Source organism: Tyto alba, unplaced genomic scaffold (assembly GCF_018691265.1).
Source record: "Tyto alba isolate M040663 unplaced genomic scaffold, T.alba_DEE_v4.0 Super-Scaffold_6, whole genome shotgun sequence".
Classification (NCBI taxonomy): Eukaryota; Metazoa; Chordata; class Aves; order Strigiformes; family Tytonidae; genus Tyto; species Tyto alba.
The window spans coordinates 12,973,547-12,986,003 of NW_024881327.1; the positions used below are offsets into that span (position 1 = coordinate 12,973,547).

General features: G+C 58.5%; 1 protein-coding gene across 1 annotated transcript; it reads left to right on the top strand.

The window, feature by feature from the left end:
• The first annotated feature begins 7,555 nt into the window (after positions 1–7,555).
• ATOH1 (atonal bHLH transcription factor 1) lies at positions 7,556–8,482 on the top strand. The gene has a single exon (XM_042808357.1). The coding sequence runs from the start codon at positions 7,556–7,558 to the stop codon at positions 8,480–8,482; it is 927 nt and encodes a 308-aa protein (XP_042664291.1).
• The last annotated feature ends 3,975 nt before the right edge of the window (positions 8,483–12,457 follow it).

Below are 12,457 nucleotides of genomic sequence, written 5' to 3' on the forward strand. Positions count from 1 at the left end.
CCCGTCCCGCTGGGAAGGGTACGGGAGAAATGCCCGCAGGCCCGTGGCAGTGGCTGTGGCAGGACACAGCGGGACGCATGGAGACACCAGGCTTTTAGCCAACCAGCTCTTGCTGGACGTTGCTTGCGTGCTGCCTTCTCCTCGCGTTCGGTCCGAGATGCAAACGCAAAGGCCTGCAGCAAAAATGATTTTTGAGCGGCATGGATGCAACGGGTGCGCCGCAGCAAGCGGTGGGGTGTCGTGCTTGCCGACGTGGTGGGGTGGGATGGGATGGCGGTTACTTCTGCCGTCCCTCCCTCCAAAGCTGAGCTGCTCGGGTTGTCGCGCTGAACGCTTGCGTGACCCGCGTAGGGATGGTGCGTGGACTGGGAGAGCTGTACGCCCAGGCTGGTGGAAACAGGGTTCCTGACAGCAGCTCTCAACTGCCCGGCCTCAGCAGGCCATCTGCTGTGCCTTGCTTCGCCTTCGGCCTCAGCATAGCTCTCGCACGCTGCAGATGAACGTTAGGCTTCGCACCATGGGAACTCCTAAAACTTTGACAGAGTTCAGAGTGTCCTGCTTGCCTGGAAAATAGAAATGCTTACAAACGGCAGCAGATGGTTCTCCAGCTCCAAAGCGTTCGGATCTGCAGCTGGGGGGTATGCCAGGGGTACGGATCTTGCCACAGGCAGGATTTTGCAAGCCTACAGCCACAGGAGAACTGCTTCCCAAGAGCTACAGGACTGCAAAGCGAGCACCGCTGTCTCTGGACGCAACCGATGAGGACAGCCGTCTCGGGCACAGCAAGCGACGCTCCACTGGAGCTGTCGTCTGATAGACTGGAAAGAATCTTTTGCACAGCCTGGCATTTTGAGATCCCCTTAAAGCTTAAGCCTCTTAAAAATGTTTCATTTTTGTCATACATGGGATTGTTTAAGAGCATTTTAAATCTTTCTATGCTGAGGGATGTATGTGTTTCTTAACCCTATGTGGAAAAAAAAATGTAATAAAAATAATTATTCTGGTTCTACTGTTTTAACAAGTTTTTAAAAATTCTTAAGACATCCTAATTTACAAGGTAGTAGACCAGATGAAGATGTCTTCAGAGAGGTTTGTTTTCACAGCCTTTCACAGTGATAGTTCCTGAAAGTTGTGTTTGTTTTGTGTTGTGTTGGAAATTGATTGCTCCTAGAAGCCCCTGTGCTCTTTGCTGTCAGGGATTAAACAGGAGTATTTCCCGTGGGTGGCAAGGTAGTATTTTTTTCTTGGCTGACAAGTGTTTCTTTTGTGGGGAGATATTCTCTGCTCTAGTGGATTGGTGTGAGGTGCTGATCAGCACCAGCTTGGGTCCATTCACTTGCTTTTCTCCCCTTAGAGGGACCACTGTTCTCTGCATTATTTTGGTTTCTGTGACTGTAAATATTTACTCTCGGCATTTTAGAAACCTTCTCGGCAGAACTGCAAAAGTTCAAATTCCAGGCTGGCTTTGCCACTACTAAGAAACCTCCTTCAGGCATGGGGCTGCGTAATTGCCAAGCGCTTTGTGGTTGATGGAGGTGAGAACACCGTATGGAAGGCCTAGTATCATTGAAGCACCCCCAGGTTACTGCTCTCGTAACGCTGTTGTTGCAAGGCAAGGAAGACTGTTTCAGATGTCAGATTTTTTTCTTTCTTCCTCTTGCTTACGTCAACTGTTATTTTTTCCCACTTGTCAACTGGAATATGTTACTACCGTGCCCCAGAGAGTCTGCAAGGTAACTTTTTAGTTTATCCTTCAAGCCTATGATTAGAATCTTTTCCCAGAGCAAACCTTTGTTAATGATACTCTGTGCAATGGCTAAAACAACAGTGAAAGAGGAAACACTGTGGCAGTAAGTTTAAAAAAAAAAAAAAAAAAAAATCTAGTACCAGCAGTTCTACATGCCTAGAAATCTGGAGTGCTTACACTCCCTGGGCTGTTGTGCAAGAGAAATTGAGAGCAAGTGTAGGTGACCAGATGTGATTTGAAGGGAATATATTGGACGGACGGACGGATGGATGGTTGTTAATTCTCCAATCTTGCAGAGAGTTAAGTGTTCTTATGCTGTAAAACTGTTGATGGCACTGGTCATTTTCTTGGTTAAGTGATTTATATCAGTAAAACATTAAGTAACAGCCTAATGAAAACACACTAGACAACAGTTGTTTTTAAAGCACTTTCTAACATGCAGTGTCTTGAGCAGGGACAGTTATTAGCGTTCTGTTGTTGCTTATTTCAAGAGTGACTAAAATGATGGACCTGCGGGTGGTGCGTGTGAGCACACACAGGCAGCAGGACTGTTCCTGCTGCAAGGGGCGAACAAGCCACACCTGGAATAACCGCTGTTAAAGAGATACGGAGCTTGAGGATGGGTAAGGTATAAAGCCTCTGACACAACCAGATCCTCTGGGTCTGGTGCTAGTGTTTCCATTGCATTAAAGCAGCCTTGCACTGCAAGGAAAAGCTTCCAATTCTGTGCAGTGTATAATTATTTGTCAAGTCATTAACTCTTCTTCCTCCAAGAGCTTAGCTCTGGGATATACTTGGTAATGCAAAAGCTGCCTGTCTGAGCTACTGGCAGCTCTCTGGGTTTCAGTTCTGCCAGAAGCAGTAACCAAGCAAATGCAGGCCTCTGCGCCTCTGCGGTCGGATTTTTCCGAGTTTGGGACAGGAGGAGACTGCCTGCTGCCTTCCGATCTGGGTCCTCTGATCAGCTGGGGCCACGGCAGTGCTTACCACACCATGGCAACAGCCCTGCAAAACCCTGCGTGGTGGGCCTTGATGGTTTGGTTTTGTTTTCCTGGAGGTCTGTTGTTGGAAGTGTCCCACGGCAGAAAAGGTACCTCAGCTCTCCGGGATTTTGGTGGGAGTGAAGGCGTTTAACAATTTTAGTGGGAACTCCTTGCTGAGCTGAAAACAAGACAGTGTTTAAAACAGTGACCAAAAGAAAACTGTTATTATTTGTGATGCTTCCTTGAATGCAAAGCTTTTGAGCATAAATTGAATTCTCAGTAACAATTATAGCCATTTAAATAAAAGGGCAAAGTGTATGTAGGTATAAATTCTATAGATAAGACTTCCAAATATATTACAAAGCTGAATACATTATGGCTTACAATGACCCCAGGAGGTAGGCAAGTATTGTTGTAGTGATGCTTTGCATTTCTCTTGGAGGCAGTGGGACTACTTGCACTGGAATTAACTGTACACAACCGAAAGTGTCTGCAGGGCTAGCCCCACAGCGTAGGTCTGCACTAGATCTTTACGGGGGTAGATGTCACCGAGAGATATGAATTAGTTTTATAGACCCTCCAAGGGTCGAAGTGAATGACAGTAGGGAATTGTAAAGATCTGCCCAGGAAGATTGCTCTGCAGAGATGAGGGCGTGTCTGCTTCGGCAGCAACATGGTCCTGATAACCCACGAGTGGAAAGGGGCAGGTTTCACAAACGCTGGAGTCCATAACAATGTCCCGGGTACCTGGGCTTCTGCGTTCCTTGCAGTCATCACTTCTAATGTTTACTTAGAACACGCTTGCCAGTAAAGCGTCAGGCGCTGATCGTAGGAGGGGTCTCAGAAAGCCTCACTGCCGGACGCTCCCCTGCTTTAAGCTCACTTGCTCTCAACAATGTAAATACGAACGCTTTCTTTGGGGGAATGTTCTGATGCTGCAGTCAATGAAGCTGAAAATGTTTAGGCTGTGCATTGTCTTTATGTGGTTTTTTTCGTCGTTCACTGTAGTAGCTTCTAGGTGGGGTTTGTCATTCCGGGGTGCGGGTCGGTCACCCGGTGGGCAGGAATCCCCCTCCCCTCCTCCTGCTGGGGGCCTGGGCAGGTTGTGGGTGGGGTTCGGCGAGGATTACCTGACCTCGGGTAAGCAACGCTCACGATTTTGTCTCTATCCACTCCAGCGTCTGACTGCCTGAAGACCAGATCGCAAGCCAGGGGAGGGGCACGGAGAGGCTTCCCCCTGCTTTTCAAAAGGAAGGAAGGGAAAAAACGGGAGAACGTGTGGAGAGAGTGGGACAAGGGAAGAGGAGGAATAAACTGCTTCCTAACTGGTGGTGATGCCTGCAGAGCAGCCGGCTGATCTTGAAATGGGATAGAATGAGCAATTAGACTATTGAGTACAATTAAGCTGAGGGCTGACCCATGTGCTTTGTGCGCTTTGAAAATGTCTCTGGCTGTAATGACAGAGGAGGCTTTTTGCAAGTCTGTTCTCCCCTCCTTTTGTAACCCGTTTTTCTGTAACACTAATATGTGCCTGACCCCGAGTTGCTGCCTCGGCCCTCAACCAGACTGGGGGGGGGGGGATGAAGGAGCAGGGGGGAAATCTGCATAAAGATACAGGGGTAAGTTCAGTTTGTTTTCCTCTGAAAGCTTTGACGCTTTCTTAGAGAGAGCAGATTCATTTTCAAGGCTTCCTACATTCCTGCTATTGTACAGTAAGTGTTTCAGACCGGTGTGCTTGTGTTTCTGACTCCCGTGAAGTTCCCTTTGCGGCAGGGCGTGCCTCGAACCGCTTCAAAAGAACCAACTTCTACAAAGGAAAAAAAGAAACTCAAGTAGGCTTGAACATACAAAGAGAGGGAGAAAGGGAAGAGAAAAGGGCCGGGCAGTGCTGAATACAAAATGAGTTCAGCCAGCCCCAGGAGTTCTTCATCACTTACATTTATCTTATTCCGGGAGAGCAGAGCTAAACCCAGCGCCGACATAAACCACCCTTTGCCTTTGACTTTGACTCTGAGTGCATGTGCGTGCAAAGCCGATACGGGCATACGCAGAGCAGTGGGCTTCCATGAAGTATTATTTTCCCCCTCTGAGCGGTGGTGTTGATGGGGAAAAGGGCTTTTTGTGCGTGCCCTTTCAAAGGCAAACTATCGCGCGAGTCTCAAATGCCTCCTGCTTCAAAGCAGGCGCGCGCTCACAAGATACGCGCTTGAAAAATAAGCTGCTTGGTAGCGTTTCTCAGCCGGGTTGACCATCCGAGGAGCGTGCCAGGGTGTTAGGCTCATCTCCCCTGCGCTCTCTAAAACCGGGGTGGTCCTGCTAAGGGAAGCCCCCCCAGCACCAGCCGCAAGCCCTGGCCCTGTCGGGTGCGTGGGGTGCCCAGAGGCCAGGGCCTCTCCTGGGCACCAGCCTTCCCCTATACCCACGGGATGCTAATGGGATGCCGCTCCCCCTCCCCGTGCTCGGGGCCGTGGCCAGGCAGCCTCAGAAAGCAGGTGCCGCGTGGGCTGGAGGATTGGGCCTGCTGTCAGGGAAACAACAGCCCCGTGGCCCACCGGCCGGGTGCAAGGTGTTTAAGATTTCAACACCGCGCTGTCATCGCTCTCCCTGCGCTTGCCGGGCTTCTGGAAGCGCCTGCCAGCGGCCCCCGCCTGGCAAAGCTCCCGCTCACCTCCAAGCTTTGGTCCTCACGTCGAGCCACTTGCAGCCGCAGCGCCCGGAGCTCGAAACGGGGATGTGCAGGCTCAACCCCCGCCCCCCCCGCAGAGGGTACGGCGGGGCTCCTGGCAAAGTGAGGTTGTGCCCCCCAGGACCCGGTGAGGGAAGACGTGGTGCCTGGGGATGGAATGAAAAGCCAGAAGGTTGAGTATTTAGCTGGCAAACAGCACGGTTCAGCACGGTGGAGAGAGGGGTTTTTGTTGTGGGTTTTGTTTGGTTGGTTTTTTTTTTTTTTAATGACAAAAGCATCTATGTGTGTGTGATAATACGATAGGAGGTTATAAAAGTTGCTGCCAGATACAGATAGATGGCCTGCCAGCTTAATAGACAACATACAGAAACAAGGCATAAACTTCCCCTCCTTTTCATCTTTCTTACCAAGTAAATGTTTTCATTTTGACCAGAAATTGACGACTTGTTTAGGGAGGGAAGAAAAAAAAACAAAACAAAACAAACAAACAAACAAAAACAAAACCAAAACCAGCAGCTTTTGCCTTTGAAACATAATTTTAAGCAGAAAAGAACAGCGAAGGCTCGCCTCGGTTTCTTCTTCAAGAGAGCAAACCACCGACGTCCTGTTTGGCTCGAAAACATCCAGCTGTTTGCGGAAGGTGGGCCCCAGGCGCCAGCACCGCGCTCAGCCAGCCTAATAAACTAATAAGGTTGCTCATTTTATGTCACCGCCGCATGGCTTGGAGCTGCTGTGCTGCCTCGCTCCCTCCGTGGCTGGCGAGTCATTCACGTTTGAAAAAACATATCTACCTCATACTGTGCCCATCACTTTGTTCTCAACACGCCTATTCACATCAGTAAACCTCCACTTTTCCTCTTGAAGCGGGCGGTGGTGGCAGGAGGGGAGGCTGCTCGGAAGGGAAGTTAAGATGCGTGCACGGAGTTCCTTCCCTCTCCCCCACCTTTGGGGAGCTATTGTTGGCCGAACAAAAGCACTTGCTCGCGGGGGGGGACCGGGACCCTGCCGCAAACGCGGCGGCCCCGGGTGCGAACGCCACCGGTTCTCACCCGCCCCGGGGATTAGCGGGCTAAAATCAAGGGCGGGCGCCCGGCAGCCCCGCAGCGGCTCAAACCCCCCCCCCCACCTCCCCCGCCCCGCACAGCAAGCGCGGCGCTCCGGCCGCGGCCGCCTCCCCGGGGAGGGCACCGCTCCGCTCCGCTCCGCGCGGCCGCCGCCGCCCGGCGCGGGGAGGCGGTTTTACCGGAGCCGGCGGGGAAGGAAACGGGCGGTTGTCCCCGCGGTGGGCGCGACGGAGCGTCCTCAGCCGCGCCGCCCGGTGCGGGGCGCCGCGCTGCCAGACCGCTCCCCCCGCACCTCACACACACCCCCTCACACACACACACCCCCCTCACACACACACACCCCCCTCACACACACACACCCCCCCTCACACACCCCCCCTCACACACACCCCCCCTCACACACCCCCCCCCTCACACACCCCCCCCCTCACACACACACCCCCTCGCACACCCCCCCCCTCACACACCCCCCCTCACACACACACCCCCTCACACACACCCACCCCCGCACCGTCGCGCGCGGGGCGGCCGCCAGGCGCGAGCCTCCCCGGGCTGGGCGGGGCGGGGCGGGGCCGCGCGTGCCGCCTGGCGCACGCACACACACACACACCCTCCCCCCCCCCCCCCCCCCCCCCCCCCCCGCCCAAATCCCCTCCCCAACCTCCGCTCCCCCGCGCCGCGCGCCGGGCGGGCCGCGCCCCGCGCGCCATTGGCTCCCCGCACGCGCCGGCCCCCGCCCGCGCGCCATTGGCCGCTCCGACACGCGACCGGCGCGAGTGGAGGAGGGCGGGCGGCGGGAGGGGTGGGGCGCGAGGGAGGGGAGGGAAGGAGGAGGCGGGGGGGGTGTGTGTGGGGGGGGGGGGGGGGAAGTGCGGGGACGGGAGGGGGGGACCCCGGCGCGTGCCGCTCCTTAAAGGGGGGCGCGGCGCCCGGCCGACACCGGAGACGTCGGGCCGCCACGCGCGAGGCGGGCGGTCGCGCCGCGAGCCGGCCCTGCCCTTTCCCCCCCCCCCCCCCGCCCCTACACCCCCCCAACCTTGCCCCCCCATGGGCGCGCGGCGCCCGCGCTAGAGCCATGAGCCTGCCGCGGGCCGCGTGGGCCGAGGGCGGCCGCGAGCTGGGGGCGGCGGAGCCGGGCGGGTGCGCGCTCGGGCCGGGCTGGCTGGGCGTGTGCTGCGGCGCGCGCCTGCCCGCCGCCTCGCCCCGCTACCTGCTGCCCGGGGAGGCGGCGGCGGCGGCGGCGGCGGAGGGGAGCGCGGCGGCGGCGGCGGCGGCGGCGGCGGCGGCGGAAGGGAGCGCGGCGCGGGGCGGCGGCGGCGGCGGCGGGAGCAGCCCCGGCGGGGCGCGGGGCGCGGCGGCGGGCGGCGGGCGGCCGCGGGGCGGCGGCGGCGGCGGCGGGCCCGGCCTGCGGGCGCAGGTGAGCGGCGTGCAGAAGCAGCGGCGGCTGGCGGCCAACGCGCGGGAGCGGCGGCGGATGCACGGGCTGAACCACGCCTTCGACCAGCTGCGCAATGTCATCCCCTCCTTCAACAACGACAAGAAGCTCTCCAAGTACGAGACGCTGCAGATGGCGCAGATCTACATCAGCGCCCTGGCCGAGCTGCTCCACAGCCCCGCCGCGCCCCCCGACGCCCCGGGCAAGGCCGAGCACCGCGGGGCTCCCTTCGAGCCGCCCTGCGCCGCCGCGGCCGGGCCGTCGCCGGGGCCGCCGGCGCCGCAGCCGGGGCCGCCGAGAGCCTCGCCCCCCGGGCACGGCAGGACTCGCTTCCCCCCGCCGCCGCCGCCGGCCGCGGGGGGCTACTCCGTGCAGCTCGACCCGCTGCACTTCCCCTCCTTTGCGGAGGGCGCCCTGATGGGACAGAGAGCCCCTTCCCCCGCCCTCCTCATGCCGCAGCCCGGGCAGCCGCCGCAGGAGAGGAGCAAAACGTCGCCCCGGTCCCACAGGAGCGACGGGGAGTTCTCGCCCCGCTCCCACTACAGCGACTCGGACGAGGCCAGCTAGGGCGGGGGCGCCGGCCCCAGCGCCCCCCCCCCCCCCCCGCCCCGGGGCCGCGGCCTGCCCCTCGGAGCGCGGACCCCGCCGTGGGGCGAGCGGCCGCCCGCGGGGCCGTCTCGGGTGGCACCGGCCCCCCGCGGCCGCTTGGAAATCCGCCCCGTCTTCTCCCACCCCCGGCAGCTGCTGGGTTCGGCCGGGCGGACGGCTGATAGCGAGTGACTGTCACCCGGCCCCATCTCCCCGCGTTAGTTGGGTGGCTTTTTTTGGTTTTCCTTTTTAGTTACCACTTTTAAAGTTTCTTTCGCCTAGAAGTCGTTGCCGTTTTCCCTCCTGCCAACGCGCCACCGTGCAGCGCGGAGCCTGGCTTGTGCCGCCGGCGAGCAGGGGATGCACCGGGAGAGAGGCTGGCCCCGCTGCTGCTGCTGCTGCTGCTGCTGCTGCTGCTGCTGCTGCTCGGCGGGCGGGGGGTGTCCCCGGCGCCCTCCCCACCCGGGCGGGCACCCGCGTCTTCCAGGACACCGATCCTGCCCTGGGTCGTATTGCTGTGGAAGCGCGCACACACACCAAAAAAAAAAACAAAACAAAACAAAACAAACCCAAGTAAATGACGCACCGTCTTGTCCTGTAAATAGCGGAGGAAATGTGGATTTTCCTTAGCGCACCACGTCGGCGTCTTTTGAGGGAGGAAACTTGGCGCAAGCACTTTATCAGCGGCTGGAGATGCGGTTGCAAGAGGAAAGCTACTAATTAACTGCCAATTGGAGACCAATATTTAATTAAGCCACTTAATCCTAACGCTCTCTTAAAAACGAAAACAGTTTTGTCGTGTCAAACTTTTATGTCCGTTTTATTTTGCTTTTGTGGTAATAGGAAACGTATTTATTATGGAGTGTTTGCTACTATTCCTGCTTCTCTTTTTTTAAAAAAAAAAAAAAAAACAACACAACTTTTCTACGACGAGAATCGTTTATTTTAATTTTAGCAAAGCCAGCTGCCATTGTTTTATGTATTTTAATTTTAAGATTTTTTTTTGAGATCAAATAAACGTGAAAAAAAAAAAAAAAAAGAAAAAAAAGCAAACAAACAAAAAACCAAACCCAAACGAAAACAACAAAACCAGCCGGAACGCGCGGTCGGGTTTAGCTTTTCTCCTCCTCGCACGGCCCGGGCCGGGGAGGTGTCGGAGCCCGGCGGCGGAGGGTGAGCGGGACCACACCGGCTCCCCCCCACAGGGTCCGCGCCGGCCCCCGGGTGTCTGTGCCCCGCGTGGAGCAGGGCTGCCCGTCTCCGTCCCGCCGTGCCCAGCTGAGCCGCGATAATCGCAACAAGTGCGGGGTGAGGGGCTTGGCGCTGCTCGAGTCACGCCGTTCCCTTCTCCCGCCCGGTCGGGGACACGAGCGGATCTCCCCACGGAGCCTCGTCTGTCTCGCGGTGGGAAATGTAAGCCGTGCGGAGAGGGCTGGGAAAAGCCGGCGGGGTTTTGGGGACACACGAGCCGCGCCGCTGGGGGAGTGGGATGCGGCCCCTGGGCTCGGGTTAAACCCCGGGGGAGGGGGGGGGGGGGGAGATGCTGATGCTTTGCCGAGCCTGGCCGTGACACCAGACCCGGGGCTACACTGGAGCCGTGCCGGTGCCGGGGTGCCGCTGGGTTCAGCGGGTGACACCTGGAGGGGGGGGTGTGGGGGGGTGTTGTGTATTAAGGGGCGATCAGTTAACCCGGCGCGGCCGGGATCGCGCAGCCCCCGCGGGAGCGGAGCCCGTGAAAGTGTCGCTTTCCCCTGCAGAACCGGGGCACCTGCCCCCGTCCCCCGTGTTCCGTCCCGTCCCCCCCACGGTAACCGGGGGCTGCCGCCCTGCCCGCCGCAAACACCCACGGCCGCCGCCGCGTACCTGCCGAGGCGGGGTACGGTCCCGGCAGGGTGAAAAGTTCATCGGTAGGGTCATTCCCCTTTCCTAAAACCCGCCAGCTTTTTCGGCGTGGGTCACCTTTGGGTTACGGCACTTATTTCTGGGCTCTGGGAGCCGGTCTCGCTTCTTAGGGAGCACGCGTGGGCTCCCAGCACGGGAATAATACGGCGGCGTAAAACAGCACCGATTTTGAGGAGGGGGTGCTGGGAGTGGTGTTTCTGCTGATCTGGTTTGGTTTGGGTATGTGCCCAGCGCGGGGGAAGCGGCTGCCACCATCACTGGGGGCATCACCCCGCGGAAAGGATCCCCCACGGAGAGGGTCCCGGCAGTGCCGCCGGAGGGTTCAAGGGGTTTCACCCACGCCACCCCGGCCCCGCCGCCCCGGACGCTGCCCCTGCGGCTGCGGGCGAGGTGAGGGGGAGTGAAAGGCACAGCCTAAAATCCTCCCCGCTCCCTCGGACGGGTCCCTTCCCCCGAGAAGATGCGCGCACCGCACCGCGCAGTCGGTGCTCGCAGCCCTAGAGCAGCAGCACTCGCCGTCCGAGGGGATTTTTCTTTTTTTTTTTTTTTTTTTTTTTTTTTTTTTTTAACACTTCTTTGAAAGAGATACCCAGCCGCATTTCCATTTTAAGGTTCAGCTATAGACTTTGCATAACAACCGCTTGGCAGCACCCCCCCCCCCGCCCCCCCTTACACTCCGTTAACAAGCTGTAACGTATAGCTGCAGGTTGCTCTAATCTCATTAATATTTTGGAAACTTGAATATTGAGTATTTCAGACTGCTCATTCCCCATATGCCAGGCCACTCCCGCTATGCTGGCTGGTTCCTTTCTCTCCATTATTAGCAATTAGCTCCTACCTTCCAAAGTCAGATCCAAGTATCCAAGATACTAGCAAAGGAATCAACTATGTGTTGCAAGCTAAGCATGCTTAATATCTCCCAAACAAACAAAGAGACAACATTTCTTTAAGTAATGAAGATGGATAAATCGCTTTATTGAGCTTGCGACAGTGTTTGTTTTGTATAGACTAGCGCAAAGTTTTTTAACGAGAGCGGGGACGCGCACCAGCCCCTGGAAGCAGTTTCGCCCGGTTTGCTTCGTTGGGGTTTTATCATCTTAAACGGGCTTTTATTTGAAAAGGGCGAGTCAGAAGCGCACTACCCGAGCGTTAAATTTTGGCTGAACGCTAAAACATCCTCCGGAGTGTGCAGAACGACCGCGGGGCGGGGGGGGGGGTGGGGGTGGCTGGGGGGAGGTGGTCGCCTTTGTGCGAGGCGCACGGCGGCTCCGGTGCCTTTTGAGCCCGGGTCGCCGGGTGAGGCTCAGCCGTGGGCTCCGGTGCGGGGCTCTGCCCGGCCGTTTCGGCGGCGGGGTTTAGCGCGGGGATTTCGGGGGACCGGAGAGGGGGTTGGGGGGTGGGGTGGGGGGGTGGGCGCGGCGGCGAGGCGCAGCCGTGGCGGGGCGGGGAGGGGAGCGGGGGGGGGCGAGTTTGCAGCGCGGCGGCCGGAGCGCATCGCTGCCTTGCAGCTCTCCGGCTGCTGTTTGCTCAACCTCTGGCCTCGGGGAGGGAGGAGGGAGGGAAGGAAGGGGGAGAAAGGGTTAAACCGGGCGAGGGGAGACCAGAAAAGCGCAAGGACCACGGCGGGGGAGGGAGGGGGGGGGGTGGGGGGGTGGGGAGCTGGCCGTGGGGCCAGTGTTTCTTAATTAGAGCGGGGCGGACAATGCGATGGGGCGGACAATGGGGGGGGGGGGGGGGGGGTTTGGGGGGTAAGGGGGGGGGGGTCTGGCCTCGCTCCCGGCCGCGGTGCGCCGTGTCTGGAGCGGAGCACGCGTTGTCAGCTGGTGAGCGCAGCGGCCTTTCAGGCGGCTCCCCAGGGAGCAGCGCGCCCGCCGCGAGCTCCATCGTCACCCCCCTCCCCTCCATCATCATCACCATCGGCCTCCTCCTCCTCCTCGGCGGCCCCCCACCCCAGCCGAGTACAACAGCCAGCATTCAAGCCCCCCTTCCCCTCCCTCCCCTCGCACAACAGCAGCGCAGTGGCAGCCACGCCACCTCCCAGCAACCAGCAGC

Bases quoted from the DNA above. Each gene is read 5' to 3' on its own strand.
- ATOH1 (XM_042808357.1), top strand. From the start codon at position 7,556: ATGAGCCTGCCGCGGGCCGCGTGGGCCGAGGGCGGCCGCGAGCTGGGG.